At 40.1% G+C, this 21,744-nt stretch overlaps 1 protein-coding gene across 2 annotated transcripts in view; it reads left to right on the top strand.

Annotated features, from left to right (window-relative positions):
* The window catches only part of EYA2 (EYA transcriptional coactivator and phosphatase 2), a 970,866-nt gene that overhangs the window by 810,730 nt on the left and 138,392 nt on the right, over positions 1-21,744 (top strand). For both annotated transcript variants that reach the window (XM_044089920.1, XM_044089919.1), the window contains exons 13-14: positions 8,908-9,068; positions 19,920-20,034. In XM_044089920.1, the coding sequence (XP_043945855.1) occupies positions 8,908-9,068; positions 19,920-20,034 (276 nt within the window). The remainder of the gene's footprint in view (positions 1-8,907; positions 9,069-19,919; positions 20,035-21,744) is intronic.

Raw genomic sequence — 21,744 nt, 5'->3', positions numbered from 1 at the left:
AACCACCGTAAAAAATTTCTCCAAAGCCAACTTCACACTTCTTAAGACAGAAGTGGCAAACTTCACGACACCCATGCAGATGGGCAATAGAGGTATGACTGCTGAATCCTACACAAATGCACTTTATAAGCACTTAAACAAATGAGTGCATGGATCGTGCTATCCCTAACAGAAGCAAGATGCTATCCTCCAAAAAAAGGAAGCCAATCTGGTGGTCCCCTGCCATAAACAAACTCTACAACAGAAGAAAGAAACTGTTGCAAAAAAGAGTAAAATCCCATGACTGGAAGAACTCCCTGGTCAGCCTCAGTAAGAAGCTGAGATCCCTCATAAAATCCTCCAAAGCTAGTTATGAAAACAAAATCGCCACTAATTCTAAAGACAACCACAAAGCATTCTATAGCTATGCCAAGAATCTCAATGGCAAAACTCAGATTTGCTCTGAGTTACAGCACAATGGCACTAAATATACAGAGCCAACTGATATTGCCAACATCCTGGCAGATAGGCTCAGTGCAAACTTTACCCCCCTACCCCATAAAGGGCCCATCTCTATACCGGAAGAATGCAAAGTTCCTGTAATTACGGCTGCACAGGTAAAAACCACACTCTCCAAAGCCAAAAGCACAGCATCCATGGGACCCGATAACATCCCAGGTTGTGTTCTACATGAACTACAGAATGAACTGACACCCCACCTAAGCACCATGTTCAATCATAGCCTCACCTCAGGCTTTGTGCCCACTGAATGGTGCACAGCGATGGTTATCCCACTCCACAAAGTTGGAGCCACCATGGACCCCAGGAACTACCACCCCATTAGTCTAATGAGCCTGGTCTGCAAGGCCATGGAACCAATCATTATGGAACTTATAAACAAAAACATTGGTAATCTCCAGACTCTGGACCCCACTCAGTTCGGGTTTGTAAAAGGCAGATCATGTCTCCTAAACCTGATTGACTTCTTTGAAGCAGTCACCAAAGCCGTAGACAAGGGTTAGGTGGTTCACACAGCCTATCTAGATCTCGCCAAGGCTTTTGACACCATCCCCCACTCTGGAATTATAGATAAACTCACAAAACTAGGTATAAATCCCTATGTCACAAGATGGGTTGCCAACTGGCTCACTGACAGAACCCACACTGTGAAAGTAGCAGACTCCAAATCTGACTTCAGACCAATGACAAATGCAGCACCACAGGGTTCAGTCCTGGGTCCTCTCCTGTTTGGTATCTACTTTTCTGAAGTACAGGCTAACACAGAAAGTCTTTGGCTAATGAAGTTCACAGATGACTGCAAACTAGGAGCCATAATTGAAACTCCTAACAATGTTGACATCCAAAAAAGGGCCTCACTGAGACAGATGCCTGGTGTCAAAGCCATGGCCTCAAGCTCAGTGCCAAAAAGTGCATTGTCATCCCCTTTGGTAAAAACTCTGTACCCATGAGCTACCACATAGGTGGTAGTCTACTTAACAATGAAAGTGTCATGAGACCTTGGGTCACAGGTAGACAGTAGTCTCTCCTTTGATAATCACATCACCACAGTAGTCAGGAAATCCTTCTACATGGCACACCTCATCACAAAAGGTTTCTCATCCAGGAAAAAAGAGGTCATTGTTCCCCTCTACTAGTCACTCATTAGACCCATTATAGAGTACAATGCCCCTTTTGGTATGTAGCACACAAGACATCTACAACAACTGGAAAGGCCACAGAAATACCTCACAAAGAGGATTACCAGCCTCAAACAGATTCCCTACGCAGACCGTCTCAAAAAACTCCAGCTTTACTCTGTCGCATATCGCCTACTCAGAGGCGATCTCTGCCTAACATACAAACCCAGAGCTGTTGGACATACTCCACTTAAAGAAATCCCAATCCCTCTGAGCTATACGCTCTAGGGACCTAAACCTTGTCACCACAATAAACAGAACATGCTGGAGGGATAGATTCCTGTTCCAGAGACTTCCCATACCCTGGAACAAGCTACCTATCTATATCAAACAAAGCTCCTCATTAGCACTCTTCAGGAAAAATGTTGATGATTGCATGGGAAATGGGAAATTCACCCCAGGGATCACCTCTGTGGCTCTGCTCAACAGGGGCACAGGAAAATAATTTTCTTGGGTGGAGAAAGCCAGGGTACCTTTTTGGCTAGGCTTGTATAGGCCCTTGAGCCAATAGCCTAGTACCTACCTATGAACCTGTGGAACTATAAGGATAAATAAATTCCTGTGCACTTCTATGCAATGCACAACAAAAGGCAGATTTCTCTTTGGCTCACAACATACTTCAAGTTTCACTCTACTAACCCCTGTCTTCTGTCTCTCCCTCTCTCACACACTCTCTCGCTCTCTGTTTGAAGGTAGTATTAAATACATTTTTAGATTTCTTCCTTGCTATATATGGGCATTATACACATTCTGTTTTTTCTGCAAGTCCACTTGCAGTGAGGTACAATTCAAACTTCTGGATCCATGGCTTCCAGTTTTCTGATAAGTTATCTCATAATCTGACAGATGGTGGTTATAGTGGATTTATCATTTAAATGGAAGTATGGGCATGCATTAATATGAAAATTGAAATAGCCATTGGCTTAGCAAAAATTATATTCAAAATGTCAGATTTTACTTGTGGACTATTACTTAAGAATTTCAAAAAGTAAAAAATGTGGTGTTGACTCTCGAAACTGCTACATCTCATGCTTTGACACTATAGGTACAACTAATAGTTATAAGGAACTATTTCTTTATTCCTTTATGCATCTAGCAACCCAAAAAGTGTTTCTGAAACCTCAAACTCCTCTTTTATTCTGACACCATGTAAGGTACTTCTGCTGAAGTAGTCAAACATATCTGAGTGAAGAGGTATACAAGGCATGCCTGATGTTCATAGTCCAAGATCTTTGCTTCAAGTGCATGGTGTTGGAGGCCACATGGCATCCAGCTCTGTTAAAGGTAGCACCACTTCTTAAAGTTATACTCTACAGAATTTACCAGACAGTACACCTACAATACTCCTAAGTACTCACAGTACAGCACACCTACAGTGCTGTTAGTAAGTACTGATGATGCAGCACTTTTAATCATAAGTAGTAACACTGCGGCACATCTATAGTACTCATCATAAGTATTCACATGCAGGCCAGGTACAGCACTCCTGATATGTACTGATGTTAGTCACAGCACAACACACTTACAGTGCTCTTGATAGGTACTGACAGTGGAGTACATCTACAGTATGATTCAGAAGTGCAAGAAACATACCTACAGCAGTCCTCATATCTTTTGACATTACAGCACATCTACAGCACTTTTCACAGTTAATCACAGTGCAGCACATTTACAGTGCTTACATATATTGACACCTCAGCATATATAGTATTCCTAATGATTATACAACTATTGACCATGCAGCACACTTGCAGTACTAAGTGCTCACAGTGCAAAACACACACCTACCACAACAGTCATATGTACTGAGAGTACAGCACACCTAGAACATACTTCATAAGTACTCACAGTGTAGTACACCTTTACTACTCTTCATAAGTACCCAATGCAGGAAAGACACCTATTGCAGCTCTCGTAAGTAGTGAAACTGTGACACACCTACAGTCCTCTAACACTTAATACACTTTCACTAGTTGTCAACTTCTAATAAGTATTCACAGTTCAGGAAACACACCTACAGCACTCCTCATAAGTGTTGACAGTACAGCACACCAACATTACTCCTGACAGCACTCGGAGTGAGGCACACCACAGTTACTTATCATAAGTGTTACAGTACAGAAAACACACCTACAGCACTCCTCATAAGTACTGACAATTCATCATACTTATATCACTTCAGATTGCAACAAAAGAACAAACAACACATTGGAAGAAATGTAATCTCTGACCACGAGTATATAATCAAACATCAAACATTCAAAATGCCAACTATCTAAAATGATTGAAAACAATAAAATTTTTTTTTTTTGAGTGGGGCAAGCCCATCTACATCCCTCACACTCCCTGATAACAAACTCCCGGAATATCATATTATCTCTCTGGGAAAGTAACCACTTGAGCAGCAACAATGAAATTAGAAATATAAGCAAATTAAACTGACTAAAGTAGGGGGGGTTGCCCCCCACACACCCCTAACTAAACATACCAACTCCGAGATAGCACTACAATGGAGAAAAGGGCAAAGTTCACCATGGTGACTAAGAGGTTACTTTTCCCAGAGGGAAAATATGATGTTCTGGGAGTTCATTATTTTAAACATTCAACAATGTGGAATCGACATTATGAAAGCCAATGAAATGGTCAGTCGACGTTATGAACGGGATTTATATATATATATATATATATATATATATATATATATATATATATATATATATATATATATATATATATATATATATATATATATATATAGTATACTGTGCACTGAGGTTTGACCGTCAGCCTGAAATGTTTCCCATTTCCATCAGCATTTGCCTATCTGCCTGTTTATGTCTGAAATTTTGAGATGAAAAGTGGAAAACAAGCCATCAACCGCCAGGCTAGCCACAAGAAGTATTCTGTCCATGAAAGGCAGAAAAATTATAGAATGAGCAATTTTCTATCTTCCTTACCTTCTCTGCTCAGACAAGGGTGCATTCTCTAAAACCAAATGTTACCTGTGGGTATTCCTCAAACCCAGAACCAGCTCAAAGAGATATTCCTCAAACCTAAGTCCAACACAGTGGAATACTCTCAAACCCAGAAAAAAGTACATGTGGTATTACTAAAACCTAGGCCATGCACACTGGAATATTCTCCAAACCCAGACTAAGCATATGTGTACATTCCCCAAATCAAGACCAAATATGTGTGATATCTCTGAACCCAGATAAAGCACATGAGAATTTCTTAAAAACCAAACAAATCCATGTGAACATTCCACAAAACCCAGGCCAAACATAAGAAGGCATTCCCCAAATTCAGGCCAAATATAATTAGTATTCCCTGAACTCAGACCCAGTGCATGTCTGTGAGTACAGGTTTGTGTGTGTGTGTGTGTGTGTGTGTGTGTGTGTGTGTGTGTGTGTGTGTGTGTGTGTGTGTGTGTGTGTGTGTGTGTGTGTGTGTGTGTGTGTGTGTGTGTGTGTTTGTGCATTTATGTGTTCTCAAAACACATGTGCAGCACATGTGTGCACTCTTGTCAGCTTTGTTGCATACAGGGATGAAATTCTGAACATGATCCAGATGTTCCAGTTTCACCGAGTAGTCTGGGTGCTGGAGGGGCTGTGAAGGACAGGAGTGGAATGATGTCAATTCCTGTTTACCTATGTCTGAGGGAGGGGGAGGCCACATACTGGGTGGTTGCCCAATGTTGGCATCAGGTAGAGACCAGAAGCCTAGACAAAGAGGACTTTATTAGTTAACATAGTCATTGAAGCAATAAAATGCATGTCAGTGTGTGCATGTGTGTGTGCGGGGGGGGGGGGGGTCTGTTCCCTTGCAATGTCTGCATTGCATGCCTATCCAAATGTGTCATGCAGCATATCATGTTGCATAATGTGTGTCTGGCTAAACGAAATACCAGCCACCCACAGCAAGATAACTCTGCACATATCCACGCCTATCCCTGGTCATGGAGCAGTACATAGCACAGAATCTGTAAACCTTTCTTCTCTAAAAAGAGATGTCCCATCCACTGCAGAATCATGTTGAAATCGGACACAATATGTGATGGCTCCATAAAGAAAGAAGCAGTAGTGTGCACTAAGAAAATTGAAACAATGGCATTGGACCCTGTCAGCCTAAGCAGAGATAACTACTGGCAAATGGAGACCCCCACACATGAAGTATTCACCAAACACTAGCCCAGAATACCAGTGTATTTCACAGACCCAGGTCTAGCACACTGTATATTCCAGAAACCCTGACCCAGGGCATATGAGTATTTCTCAAACCCTGATCCATTATATGGGGTATTCATAGACCAAAGACTAGCACATGGAGGTATTTGCCAGATGCAGACCTAGGAAATGACCGTATCTTTAAAATGTAGAGCCAGCATACACATTTCCAGCACATAGGAGTGTTTGTAAATCCCAGGACCTGCACACAAGGGAATTACTCAATCCTTGATCTAGCATATGTGAATGATGCTCAATCCAGACCCAATGATGCCAGCATATTCTCCAAACTTAGGCCCTTTGCATGTATGTATTTCCCAAATTCAGATCTAGAATATGGGTGCATTTCCTTCATCCAGACTCTGAAAAAAGGGTGTTCCCTACATCCAGCAATGCATATAGTGGTATTCCCAACACACAGGCCAAGCACATGAGGTTATTGCTGTATCCAAGCCCTGTATGTGCTTTTTTTCACGCATCCTATCCCAACACACTCTTGTACACACACTATATGCATGAGAATATTCACTTCATCCAGGCCCAGCACATGGTGGCAGTACCTGTACCAAGGCTTAATGCATGGGGAATATTCCCTACATCCATGCCCTGCTCATGGCAAATATTTCCAATATCCAGGCCCTATGCATGGTGGTATTCCCTACACCCAAACCCATCAAATGAGGGTTATTCCATGAAGGATAGTACCTCTATCCAGGCCCTGAACATGATGGAATTCCCTATGCCCAGGCCCTGCAGGTGGGGCTATTCCATACATCCAGTCCCAGAGCATGGACTCCAAGGCACATACACACATACTCTAATTCTGTAGTGTACCATTGTTCCAGTAATGAAGACATCAGCTTTTATTGCAGTAAAATCTAAATCATTGTTCACTCTTTCATCTTCCTGCTAAGTATCCCTTGTTCTCTGTTACATAACTATATGTATATATATTTCTCTGTCTCTCTCTCTCTGTATATATATATATATATATATATATATATATATATATATATATATATAAAATATATCAAGTATTTCAGCTACGTGGCTTCTGAATATCCATGATTTTTAATTGTTAAGTTTTTATGGTTATATTCAGGCCTATAGTAACAAACCCCACTAGCTCTGGAAATTCATGCTTCATCTTTTTTAATTGACCTCATCAGCACAGCATAAATGGAGAGTTTAGCTATAACTCAGAAACACACAGTCTTTAAACCTAGGTGATGCCCATAAAGATTAAGTTGCCTGCAAAATATCCCAACTAACATCCAAGCCGAAGAGTAAAGGTCACACAGGCAAACCATTCAGTAAAAACTGCAAGAAAAACCCAGCCAAGCTAGAATTTTCATTGGGTGATACCTTAAACCTCCTGTAATGGAGGCCCATAGGATATATGCAAATGACATTCAGAAGCCCTTAAGGGTCATTTAGCCTTTTGTTTGGGTATTGGTTGGGATATTTTGCAGGTACCTTAATCTTATTAGATATCAGTTAGGTTTAAGGACCCTGTGTTTTTGAAGTACAGCTAAACTATCCTTTTATGTTGTGCTGATGAGGTTAATTAAAAGGCTGAAACATGCATGCCTATACACTTGTGTGACTTGGCTTTATTGGCCTTAATACAACTATAAATGCTTAAAATGTAAAAACAAATTATGGCTGTGCAGGAGGCATGTAGCTAAAACACTGAATGTCCTTAAGGGATCATTTGCGTAAATCCTGTATCAGACAGTGAAAACTCTAGCTTGGTTGGGTTTTTCTTGCAGTTTGTTTGTGTGTATGTATGTATATATATATATATATATATATATATATATATATATATATACACACACACACACACACACACACACACACACGTATATATGTATTTATATGTATTTATACACGCACTCACACCCACACCCCCACACACACAGATATAGATAGATAGATAGATAGATAGATAGATAGATAGATAGATAGATAGATAGATAGATAGATAGACAGACAGACAGATAGATAGATAGATAGATAGATAGATAGATAGATAGATAGATAGATAGATAGATGTAATCTTCAGCATTCTGAGTACAATGTGCTTGTATGGTGCCAGGAAAAGTTTATTTATTTATTTATCCTCTATTGACCAGGTTAGCCCCAGTATGGACTTTGTCCTACTGAGACTCAAACTGGTGTTTATACTACTGGGAGAAATTTGGCTAGGGCATCAGGGAACTTCCCTTACTCTTTTCAGTAGGTGCTGTGAGATCTTTTACATCCACCTGAGCTACCACCAAGTCAAGCAAATGGGACTGCAGTTTAAAGTATCATCTGAAGGATCATTGACACAGCAGTGCACCACTGACACTGTTTAAATGTGTCTGTACACAAAAGATCCAAGATCTGAAATGAAAATTAGCTGAAAAATGAACCATAAAACATTTTAGATGTAAATGCTTTGCTTTGAAAAATACATAGAAGTTTGAGTAAAAATGCAAGATCTGTTAATGTTACAGATCAATGCTATGTTTGTAGTGTACAACTCCTGAGAAGTAAGCTCTGTAAGACCAATTCTCTTCCATCAAACCCACTTTTTTCAAGTTGTATGTAGGCCAATGTAAACAATGATTCTTGTCCTTCCAAACTACATTGTAAACTCAGTACAGTATGGTACCAGTTTTACATGCTACAAAACTAAAGTTTATTTAAGAGACTTGGTCATCTTAAATTGCTGGGGTCATGTGTCTGCATTTTACAATTGTATACAACCTTAAACAAATAACAGCAACATTAGTCAGTCTGATATGGTTACATTTTACCTTTTTTGTGAATAACCTGTTACCCTTCCAAGAAAATGAAGTGCTTTGCTGTGTTTAGTTTTACTTCTGAATATTATATCCCAAAAAGTGTTTCTGAAGTGTGAATATTTGCTTCTAAACACTTAACCATTCCAAAAATGCATCTTAACAATGTCGGCAGAACTTATATTAACAGGCTTCCTCATTCTTACTTTTCAGCACATATAACTTCAGCGCTGATGGTTTTCATAGTTCAGTCAATGGGAACAGCCTTTGCTTGGGCTCAGGAGTACATGGAGGTGTTGACTGGATGAGAAAATTAGCATTCCGCTATCGCAGAGTGAAGGAGCTATACACAACCTACAAGAACAACATCGGGGGCAAGTATCCACATCATGTATCTTTTCTTTTATTTTAGCACCTTTTGAATTTAAATACAAATCAACCAGCAATCATTTTTATCAGAAAATGCAAAGGGAAGAAGCTCATGAAACAAAAATTGAGTTGCGAGCAGTTTTTCCAAGTTTTGCTTTTTAAGACAGAATATATCAGAATCAAAACTGAAGAGTGCTATAAGGTATACCAGTACACAATAGTGATTTATTACTATTTAATAATACAGCGCTGAAGTCCAAGGCTACATTATAGCATACTGTTTTAAGGGTGCAGACCCACTAGAATGATATCTGATATACAAACTCACCATGGAGACTTCAGTGGGAGTTCTGATAACTGCAGAAAGTAACACTGTAAATTGACAGCAAATATTAGCATTTAACAAGGTAGTTTATAAGGTTGTGTTGTACTGTACCTTCAGTATACACTCAGAAAATATAACAAGCTGAGCATGATTGTGCTACATAGCAACTTGGGGTGCTGGGTCCCCAACATTCAGAACATTCCACTGACATGCAAGATGTCATTTATTATTACTATATTTCCATGTAGGGTCAATAAAATATTAGACATAATATTTGCTGGTATCTATTACTAGAACATTCTCTTCATGAGATGATCATTCATCTCAATCTTAACTAGTAATTGGTAGCAGAGTATGTGTCATTCTTTATGCTGTAAACCACACAGTAAGGACACCTAGACTTTATTTAATGCCCTGTAAATAATCTCTACAATTTGTGATGTGTAGATACTGTTTTAATGTTGTCTTACAAGCTGATTTCTCAGGAGATACTTTGCACATGTTTAGAACAGTAAGTACTTGCCTTGATGTTCCCAGTCCATGAAAACAGTACTGAGAGTTATTTTTTATGGTCCTAATTCTCAGCATAATTACATACATATATTCATACATGGCACTCTTGGATACAATATAGGTCCAACTAAAAAGGATTAATCTAACTGAAATGCCACCACTATCCATAATTCTCACAATCTAGAAAGCAGAACAAGCAAACACACACATATCTTCATGTGAGAGAAAGAAATAGAGGTTAGTTAAACTGGTCAAAAGCCAGGTCTGCAAACTGTCATTTTCTGAGAAATTAATGAAGAAATCTTGGTTGAATAAGGTCACTGGAAAAAAGGATATCCGAGTATCACTGCTCCTTGGAGATACAGATTATTTACAATAGTAGGAGAATTACCTGGGTTACAGCCACTCCAAGGACATGTGAAGGCTTTGTCCCTCAAAGGAAAGAAAAATTAAGAAATTCATCATATGCATTTTTAAACAACTTTTTTTCATTTAAAAATGGGTATACATATGTCACACCTTAAACATAAGAGAGATCTGGAAGACATTCCTGCATCCCGTCGTCAAAACTGGAAGTTGTTTTACAGAGATAATTAAGACTATGCTCTGCTAATGATCTTCATCCTGTAGTCCTGGGTTTGATCACGTCAGTCTCCTTTTAGTTAACTCAGAGTAAGTCACTTAACTAGTGCTACAAAACCTTCATTGAAATTGAGCTTCGATGCTGTTTGACAGTACAGTAAATAAAACATGTAAATAAACTGAAAGATTATACACCATTAAGTAAAAATAAATAAAATACTTGAGCTTTCCACTTCTCAGAAACACCTTCTTTTTACAGATCAGGACTGTGGAAAAAATCTGATAATGACTACCACTCCCTCCTCAGATATCCAACAGGAAAGCAGTGAAGGAGCATATCTCTGGCATCATGCATACTCACCTTCGTAGGGTTTTTGTCACAAATCCATGCATGACAGTGGAATATAAGCAGTACCAGTTATCAACGTACACCACCTGTATCAGTCACTGACATCTACCTGTACCACCAGTCTCTGACATATACTAACACTACCAGTCATTACTACCCACCACCAGTACCAGTCACAGACACATATCTGTACCACCAGTCTCTGACACAAACTAATACTACCAGTCATTGGTACTCACCACCAGTACCAGTCACAGACACATACCTGTACCACTAGTCTCTGACACAAACTAATACTACCAGTCACTGGTACCGACCAGCAGTATCAGTCACTGATACATACCTGTATCACCAGTCTCTGACACAAACGATTACTACAGTCATTAGTACCCACCACCAGTACCAGTCATGGACACATACCTGTACCACCAATCTCTGACACAAACTAATACTACCAGTCATTGGTACCGACCAGCAGTATCAGTCACTAACACATACCTGTATCACCAGTCTCTGACACAAATGATTACTATAGTCATTAGTACCCACCACCAGTACCAGTCATGGACACATACCTGTACCACCAATCTCTGACATAAACTAATACTACCAGTCATGGGTACCAACCAGCAGTATCAGTCACTGACACATACCTGTACCACCAGTGTCTGACACAAATGATTATTACCAGTCATTAGTACCCACTACCAGTATCAGTCACTGACACATAGCTGTACCACCAGTCTCTGACACAAACTAATACTACCAGTCATTGGTACTAACCAGTAGTATCAGTCACAGACACATACCTGGACCACCAATCTTTGACACAGACTAATACTACCAGCCATTGGTACCCACCAGCAGTATCAGTCACTGACACATACCTGTACCACCAGTGTCTGACACAAATGATTATTACCAGTCATTAGTACCCACTACCAGTATCAGTCACTGACACATAGCTGTACCACCAGTCTCTGACACAAACTAATACTACCAGTCATTGGTACCGACCAGTAGTATCAGTCACAGACACATACCTGGACCACCAATCTTTGACACAGACTAATACTACCAGCCATTGGTACCCACCAGCAGTATCAGTCACTGACACATACCTGTACCACCAGTCTCTGACACAAACTAATGCTACCAGTCATTAGTACCCATCACCAGTACCAGTCAAAGACACATACCTGTACCACCAGTCTCTGACACAAACTAATACTACCAGTCATTGGTACCGACCAGTAGTATCAGTCACAGACACATACCTGGACCACCATTCTTTCACACAAACTAATACTATAAGTCATTAGAACCCACCAGCAGTATCAGTCACTGACATACACCAGCAGTGCCATTTTTGACTCAGGAAGGAATTTCTTCGTATTAATAAAAATATATGTGGGTGCTACTTTGTGTCAGCATGGGGAAGCCTAAAAGTGCACAACTATGGTTGTATACAAATATTACTCAGGATTATTTAATGAGGATCTGTAGATGTATCCCATGATGCCCTATGGCTACATTCTTTATGATTTTTTATGGTAGCCAGAATCAAACCTCTCAACCTCTTAGCACTACAATCTGTAACAAAGCCAGAAATAATGATGGATAAAGGTATGAGTTTCGGGTCAGATTTTTACTCTTATCATTATTAGAAAGTTACAAGAATTATGAGTTTTGCATTAGCATGCATTTTCAGAAGGATATGAAGTCTAAAACTCAAATGACTGTAATTATTTAGTAACATAGTTTTGTAGACCGTTTTCTTTCTTTTAGCTGTTTAGAAAATTACTTTACGCCTTCTGTATTGTGGGTACCATCCCATGCACAATGAACAAGGTTTGATCCTGACCGCCGGCCAATGTCTGTATGGAGTTTGTGTGTTCTCCCTGTGTCTCTGTTGGATTCCTCCCACCTCCCAAAAATTTGCTGAGTTTTTCCACCTCAAACTCACCCAAGATAGGAGTTGTGGGCAGCAGCACAGACTGTAGATGGTGCCTATAGGAAGAAGAGTTGTACAGGCCATCCACTTTGGGCATCAACTGTGGTACACAGTATTCTCAAAATAGGAGAACACGAATCACAGACAGCACACATTGTCAGGGCTAGTGACTCAGTGATGTAAATATTGTCCCTAGATGATTTGGTTATGTTTACTAAGGTTGCCAAAAATGGGCATGGGCAGTTGCCAGACATAACTGGGTTGAACACCTTAGCCTACTCCAACCTCTACCAGGAACCCATGTTAATAGTGGGAGGGGTGTATGTGCCCCTACCGGTCACTGTGCTCCCCCATAAAGCCCAGCAGTTCTGGGTCAATAAGCTATTGGCCAGCTCATCCAAATGCCCAGCTTGGGTTACCTTGGATAGCTTTGTTGAGTGAAAGCTAGAAATAAAATCAACCAACTTGCCAAACACAAGCTAAATTGAATTGCTACACAGTTTTGAAATGGATGACATGATGTTAAGAAGGAGGCTGAGCATCCTATGCATTCAGTAGACAAGATGGAAGGTCAGTGTAGCAAAACCACTTCACTTGGGATCCAGAATCTATTACTCAGGAGGAGAACAGACTAGAAGTGGTATGGGAATTGTGGTGATGAAGAGGCTTCAGAAGATAGTGAGGAATGTCATCAAAATTGGTAACAGACTCATGGCAATCAAACTGCTGTGTAAGGATGGGACACTATTCATAATCTCAGCCTATGCCCAACAGCAGGGTTGTGATAGCAGTGAAAAGGGTGCATTCAAACAGCAGTTGCAGGACCTACTAGATAAAGCAGGACAACATGAACTGGTGTTGATAATGGGTGACCTGAATGCAAATACTGGGACAAATAGAACAGGCTATGAGGATTGCCTTTGTCCACATGGGTGGGGCAACAGGAATAAAGATGGAGAGGCTATTCTAGACTTTTGTCTGGCAAATGGCTTGATGGTGGCCAACACATCATTCAGCAAGAGACAGTCACTAGATCATATACAAGAGTGGCCAACATACAACTCAAGTAGACTTCCTGCTAGTAAGGAAAGGGCACTGGGGTAGAATCAGTGATTGTAAAGTCATCACCAGTGAAACAGTCAGCCCTAAGCATAAACCACTGGTTGACACAGTCAACTGCAAGCAGTGATCAGAGAAGGCTTTAAGGTCAACAGAGGTTAGGCTGAAGACCTGAAAGTTGACTGGAGAGAAAGTACAAGAGTTCTAGGAATTATTCAGGACTCTAGCACCTGAGGAAGAAGAGGGAGTAGATAGAGTTGAAGAAGAATGGCAGCACCTCAAAACAGCAAGTGTGAGGACTACAGGAAAGATATTCGGCCTAGCCAAGGTGGAAATAATGTACATAAGGAAAGCTGATGGTGAAATGCAGAAGTCTAGGAAATCATCAAAAGAAAGGAGTACAGGAAAAAGTGGGAGACAGAAAAGACAGGCCTGGCAAGGAAGGAATACTGGTTGGCTAACAAAGAGGCTCAGAGGGCAAAGGACAAGGTATCAAAGGTACCAGTTTCTGAAAAGTGACTTGGTAGATGGCAGAAAGAAACTATATAAGGTTGCAAGGCAAACTCATAAAGATAAAGAAGATAATCAAGACAACCTTCATAAGGGATGCCAGCAACAGCCTGCTCTCCAGTTCACAACACATCAAAGGCAAATGGAAAGAGTACTTCCAGCAGCTTTGAATTAAGAAAACCCCACAGAAGCTGAACTGCCCCAGACACAGCCTAAGATGAAGGATGAGGAGGAGCCCACTACAGGAGAAGTAAGACCAAAACTAAGGAAAATAAAGTCAGGGAAAGCAGCAAGCTTAAATTAGGTCACAGTAGATATGATCAAGATGTTGAGTGAGATGGGGTAAAATGGCTTCTGATGGTATTCATGGCAGTATGGAGAGAAAGGGATATCTCATATGACTGGAGAATAAGCATACTAGTGACAGTGTAGAAGAACAAAGGGGACATGTACAACTGTTGGCAGTATGGGGGTATCCAACACCTGTCATACTGCATGAAGGTTCTGGAGTGGGTGACTGTACACTGTAGTCTCACAGAGGGGTTCCCAGTGAGAGCGAGTGTGCATCAGTGTTCAGCTCTGAGCCCACTGCTGCTCATAATGGTAATGGACTATATTACCAAAGAGATCAGAGAGGACAGATCAGCAAAGTTGTATGCAGATGATATGGCATTACTGGCAGACACTGAGCAAGAATTTCAGCAAAGGATAGAGGAATAGAATGCAAAACTGAAGGCACAAGAGATGAAACTGAGTACATATAAGACAGTTGTAATGACAGCAAACTGTAATCAGAAGAAGCTGAGAATTGAGATAGAAGGGAAGATGGTGAGACAGGTTAATAGCTTCAACAACCTGGAAGGGGTGGTTGAGGAGAAGGGAAGTCTGAATGAGGTGATCAAAGCTATAATCAGAGGTGCTGAAGCCCATTGGCACAGAGTGTCAGGGGGAGTGTATGATAGAAGAATGTCAAGGAAACTGAAACGTAAGTTATACAAAACAGCAGTGCAACCAGTACTAATGTATGGTACAGAAACCTGGACAGTAAAGGCAGAACAGTTCAGAAGTTAGAGGTGACGAAAATGAAATGCCTGAGATGGTTGGTAGGATGCACACTGTAGAAATAAAAACAGCAGAGCAGAAGCCAAAGTAACTCCAATTGCAGAGAATGTCAAACAGATTACAGTGATGCAGGTACATGTGCAGAAAAGCAGAAGACAATCTGGTGATGAAGATTTGGGACAGACAGGAAGAAGGCAAGAGTAAACGAGGGCATCCAGCAAAAGGTGGATGGATTGCGTGAGAGAACACCTGCAACAGTCAAGTATGACTGTCGAAGAATATAGAATAGTGACACTGAATCAAGAGAGACGGCAACAGTTGACAAGACTTCACGACCCCATGTAGAAAGAAAATGGGATAAAGGGGACTGATAATGATGACAAAGATACAAAGTAAGTGCTGCTCCATAATTACAGTCCTGGGTCATTCATTGGTTGGATTCATCTGTGCCACGCTGAAAAGAGTCCCTATTATTTCATCAAATGATCGGATCATCGAATGGCATTTTATAGAATATGCCATTCATCAAACCTTTCTGACCAAAAAATCGCATTACAGTAGGGATTTGGAAATTTGCCCTTTCCCCACTGTAGTGCAATCTCAGAGTTGGTATATATAATTAGTGGGGGGTCGCCCCCACATGAGGTGGGGTTCAATGAACAGCATTTCCCTTGCAATGCTGTTCAATGATCCGATCATTCAATGATTTAATATAGACCACACTAAAAAGCCTATAAAAGGTGGAAATGCATACATCCGTTGTTGTGCTCTTTTTAATTGATCTGTGAGACCCTTTATTATTGTACCAGTTTTCATTATGTAAACCAAGAGCACTGTCTGGCTAAGTAACTTGCTTATAGTCACATGGGTTGTGAGTGGAGACTGATGGTAGCAATTCAGGCCTTAATCTTCTGTGCTAAACTGACAGAACTTTGCTTTGAAGCTGACCCATTCTGAATTATTTTAAAGGAGGCTGCATATTACATTCTGTGAAGCTTTGCATTATAATATTCTTGTGATTATGGCCTTTAGAATTTTGCTGTGGACAGCATACTCTCAGATATTTTCTCCTGCAATCATTTGCTTTCTGAATTTTCTTTAATATTTATTATGTAAGTTCATAGGGTCATAGGTATATAGGTCTAGTGTACAAGTACAAAGCCTATTGGCCATCAAAGATCTTGATGCCATGGATACCTTGCTGGCACTTGTGGGTGCCCACTTAGCCACCTAATTCATTCATGAGGCATGAAGTGATGAGTTGAATTGAGAGTGGAAGTTTATAATATAGAATGGGAGTCTTTTAGATATGAAGTTGTTACATTGGATGGTATTGTCAACATTAAGTTTTATTGAAAATGAGTATCCCCTTATGCTCAGGTCAACCAAAAGGCTTGGTTACAGTATATGAAGTCTTTTAGTTGTATGTGTTCAATTATTGTTTGAGGCAGAGTTCTCCTCAATGGAGATATAGTATAGGTCATGAAATAGAAAAGCATTTGCCATTATTGGAAGGCTTATAACTTTAACAAAAAAGTGGTCATGTCTATGATGTGACATTGAAGGGAGTATGATAATATATTACAAAACTTTCATTTGTTGCATTTATTAAAACTTAGGTGTAGTGTGCACTTCATACTCAAGACTTACTTATCAAGGAGCAATTTATGAAAATGGTTCCACCACTTCTTTACTTCGTGGTTCAGACTGAGTGGAAAGGAATGCAATCAGGTATTTGTGTAATACATGATGTGCCTTTGAAACATGTCTCAATCATAGCACATACCCCCAATTTCCTCAAAAGCACTATGAGTCTCTATGCAGCTTAGGTTTTTCATTAAGTTGTGGGCTTTCAGTTCCACCTTCATCTTGTTGTTATCTGCAAATTTGACATTTTAGTGTGCATTAATATGACCCTGCTTGAAAAAGATACTAGAAGGGAAAACAGTCTATTCAACACCCTAACCCCTGTTGAGAATAGGTATAAGCCATCACTTACAGAACAAGTTTGGACTCTACACATTTCCTCCCAAGTGAGGAGGTATTGCTGATATCCACCTGTACTGATATCATAATCTAAGCCAATAACTAAAGCCAGTAATCCATTTGGCATATTTAATCCTCATCCTCGGGGATGTTTACCAGCCTGGGTAAGGACATCTACTAGGTCAACTGTATCTCACCACATCACCAGGAGAGAAGAGTGTTCAGTGTCCTTAATTTCAACATACAAAATTGCAAAATTAAAGTCATTGTAAGAACCCTAGTTATGCTTAATAACCTTAGTGATATCCCTAATCTTAGCTCCAGGGAAGCAGGGCAGAGAGGTTCTTTTCTTATCCACTTTTGAGAGTGCCATCATGTCCTCTGATTCTGTCCCTAGTCCTGTTTTAAGCTCACTGATCCACAGTTTAACAGATTATGTTGTCCCTCACAATTTTCACCACATGTATGTATGATAAGTATGTGAATCCTGCTGTTTTGCATGTCTGGTGCCATTTTCATGACTATTTGAAAACTGTATCCTTTGCAGTATTTTGATTATTATTATATATGTAAGCCCAGTACTGGCGGATTGGGGCTACAGCACTATGAGTATAGCAATTATGTGCCAGTATATTTTAGTTCTTCATGGGTGTCTTGTTATATTTCTGTTTAAGCTTACCTTATGTAGTGCCAATTTTCTACCAGTAGATGTCATTATTGTAATTTGGTATAGACACAGGATATCGCTAGTACTCTCTGATGTTGTAGAAGGATAAATCCCTGACTATGGCCCGGGTGACCTGACTTCTTTTAGGAGCTCAGATACCTGAGGAAGTTGGCTGGGGAAGATGGGAGTGAGCTACCACTTTTGGCACAGCCATCCTGGGGGGAGGGAGATAGCTCTGGCTCAGCACTTGACTGAAACTTAGCCAGGATGTAGCATGGAGTTCATTCGTATGAGCATACACTGTCAATGTACATGTGCACATAGCCAGGGGCCTGCATGCTCCCTGTGGCTGGCAGCAACAGTGGAGACTGGAGAGCTACCATAATGGATGGGGCAGTCCATGAGAGTAGGAAGCATTGTAGGACCAGCAGGCTAGCCCAATCCTTACTGCCTGACTTTTGCCATGGGGGAATAAATAGGCTGATAGGGCTTGCCAGGCAGGAACTGATGGGCCATAAAACTTTCATTTAACCGTTGGATACTCGGCTTCCCCATGCCCTCTCCAAAACTAAAGGTTTAATTGGGTACAGGTGTAGGAGTCATCTGGGTAGTCTTATGGAAGCAAAAAAAAAATGAAACAGGATATGAGTTTTAATATACAAAATAAATACATAATCCTGGAAAAACTGCTCATTTATCATCTACACAGAAAAGCTATATGTGAATAACAAAGAATGTATAAACTCTGTCTGCATGCTGGAATGCACCATGGAGACTTAAGAACTGCAGCACTGGTGAATGCAGAAAGATAGGCTGTTTTTTAGTGATGACTAACTCACTTATTTGTGGCTGTCCAAGGTAATAAAATACTTAATACATTTTTTTCTTTCTTAGTGTTGGTGCAAAAGCAGTATAAGAGCAACAGCAGAAACCCAGAGACTCTCCAGACTCTGGAACAGACTGCCCATACATGTCAAGCAGAGCGCCTCTTTGGCCCTCTTCAAAAGGAACCTTGATGATTGGATGAGAGACAGGAAATTCACCCCGGGGATCACGATAGTCACCCTGCTAGATAGGGGTCCAGGAAAGTAAATACTGTGGGAAGAAATAGCCAGGGAATTGCTTTGGTTAGGCTTGTATAGGCCCCTATGGCCGATAGCCTAGTACCAACCTATGAACAGTAATTTAGGTGTCACACCAGCATGTGCACTGAAAACAAGACAGCAGAACAGAAAGGAATTGTCTAAGTAGAACATAAGGCTAGAATTGAAATTTCCCACTGAGTGTGACTTCAAAGATTAAAAACAAAAAAAAACAAACATGGCTGATTTAGTTGTACCATTCTTTGGTCAGTTGTGTCTATCAAGGTGAAGGGGCAGGGCATAACCCAAGAAATCTGCAGCCTGCAAACCCCATCTGAGTTAACAGACCCCTTACAGTGGATCATCTGAAAAGGTAAATAAAAACATTATAAACAGGATGCCAAGAGCAGCAAAAGACATCTATATAATTATGTACCTATATAGTGGGAAGGGAAATCTCAATGTATAAGCTTCTTTCTATATAAATATAATTCAGTGTATCAGGATAGCTAGACAGGACTAATGTAGTAACAGAGATTGTAGTAACCAGTTGGACTTATATTCTGTAGTTTTCCTATCTCTTTGTCCCAGTCCTTAGCACCTACTGGATAATGAGCTTGTCACACACAGATGGAATATATAATTTACTTCTTTTATGTCTGTGCCATTTACAGTAACATGCATTAAAATGTAAGAAGTAGTACAGATATATGTGATGACATCACACTTAAATGTTTGATTTGATGTTTTTCTTTCATTTATTGTAGGTTTGATAGGAACTCCAAAACGTGAGTCGTGGCTGCAACTGAGAGCAGAGATGGAGGCATTGACAGACTTATGGCTCACACATGCTTTGAAGGCACTGAATCTTATTCATTCCAGGCAAGCACTTAGCATCTGAAATGCTAGTTTTAAGTGTTGTTACATCATATTGCACAGGTTTTACATTATTTTAAACAGGAAGTGCAGATGGGAAGGAGTGAATTCAGGCACAGACTGCTCATATAGTGCGTAACGGTTTACAGCGACTTCTGTATGTTGGCCTGTCACCATAGCACTTGTGGCATCTTGTGCAAAAAAATCACTCTGGGGCAGAAAATACCAAGGGACATCATTCCTCTGGAAAAGCAATTTCTCAATCTCTGCTTCAGTTCCATGACCTAGTGCCCTGATGTGGCAGTGTATGCTGAAGATAAGAACATGACAACTCTGAAATGTTGAGTTATACTCTGTACGAGATGCATGCACCATTCAGTGTACTAGTGTCATGTCCATGAAAAGCCCAGACAGCTGCATCTCACAGCCGTGTTCCTTCCTATATGACCTGCACTGTACTGTGTTAAAGTTTATTTCCAAGAAAGTGGCTTTAACTTATTTTATTAATACCTCCCCCCCAAAGGAATAAGTTTGTGAGGAACATGACTTATCACTTAGATTACAGAATAATGTGAGATGCAGAAGCAGGATGACGAGGCTGAATGCATGTATCTAATAAGAATGTTGTTTGAGCTAAAACTGTAGTGTTAGAAGCATACACTTTTTTAATATTTCATACAGTTAACATTTTCTTCACTGAAACACACTGCTGTTTTATTCCTCTGTACTGTGTAATGGAAATAGGTTTGGTTGGTAATTATTTTATACATGTACTTCAACAGTGAACTGTTGTCTAGGTCTCCATTTCCATAGGACTTCTTTCTGCAATATTGTTGGGCAAGAGAAAGAAGTAGATAAATTATATTATTCACTGTACCAGGGTTGGAAAAATGAATGGATAAAGCACACAGCACAGCTTTCTGCTGTGATGCTGGGATAGATAAAATAAGATTTAAAAGTTGCAACAGTGCTTTATGCCCTGGTGCTACCTTGTAAACATTTATCTCCCATGTCTGCAACCAAAGTCTTTAGCTAAACATTGCTAACATTTATATGCATTTATACGGATGGATAGATGGGTGGATGCAATTAACAGCTTATCTGTTAAGTGCACATCTAATTCCTTTTCTTGTTTTCCCCTGTCTACCAGGCAATCACTTTGATTTTGCCATATATCATACCTTGTCCTTGAACTTATTTACATACATACATGTCTGCTTTTCTGTATTAGTATTGAGTCCTTTAAAATACATTCATCATCTCAGAATAACTCATCGATAATGACAGAAAATAGATCTTCAAGATCCTACAGGTTATCCTTCTGAAGAGCATTCCTCCTGCCTCTACAGGAAACCCTCAAACAACTTTTCAGCAGTCTCTTCAGGGGCCATCTTTCTTTCTTTTGAAAATTCTGTTATCAATATAAGGGGATCACCAGTTAAACAAAGAAGTGGACCCTCCCCTTCTCAGTTCTTTCCTGATTATCTTGAGGATTTAAAATCAATAAGATATTGCTAACTGTTATTGAACCACTGTTTGCTTTTTCTGTGTGTTTTTCTCATTGAAATGCTACTGTTTTGCTGTTATTTACATGGTTAGGCAGCATGAGTTGCTCTTTTATAAGAGACTTTGCAGGCAAAAGTTAGAAGCAACTCTCCACAGTGCATTGTTCACGATTATAAATTTTGCTGACTTCTGATCTCCAAAACATTGTAT

Source organism: Protopterus annectens, chromosome 12.part0 (genome assembly GCF_019279795.1).
Source record: "Protopterus annectens isolate FY-2018-M chromosome 12.part0, PAN1.0, whole genome shotgun sequence".
NCBI lineage: Eukaryota > Metazoa > Chordata > Ceratodontiformes > Protopteridae > Protopterus > Protopterus annectens.
Note: the sequence above shows the minus strand (reverse complement) of the source record. Positions and strands in the feature narration are given on the sequence as shown.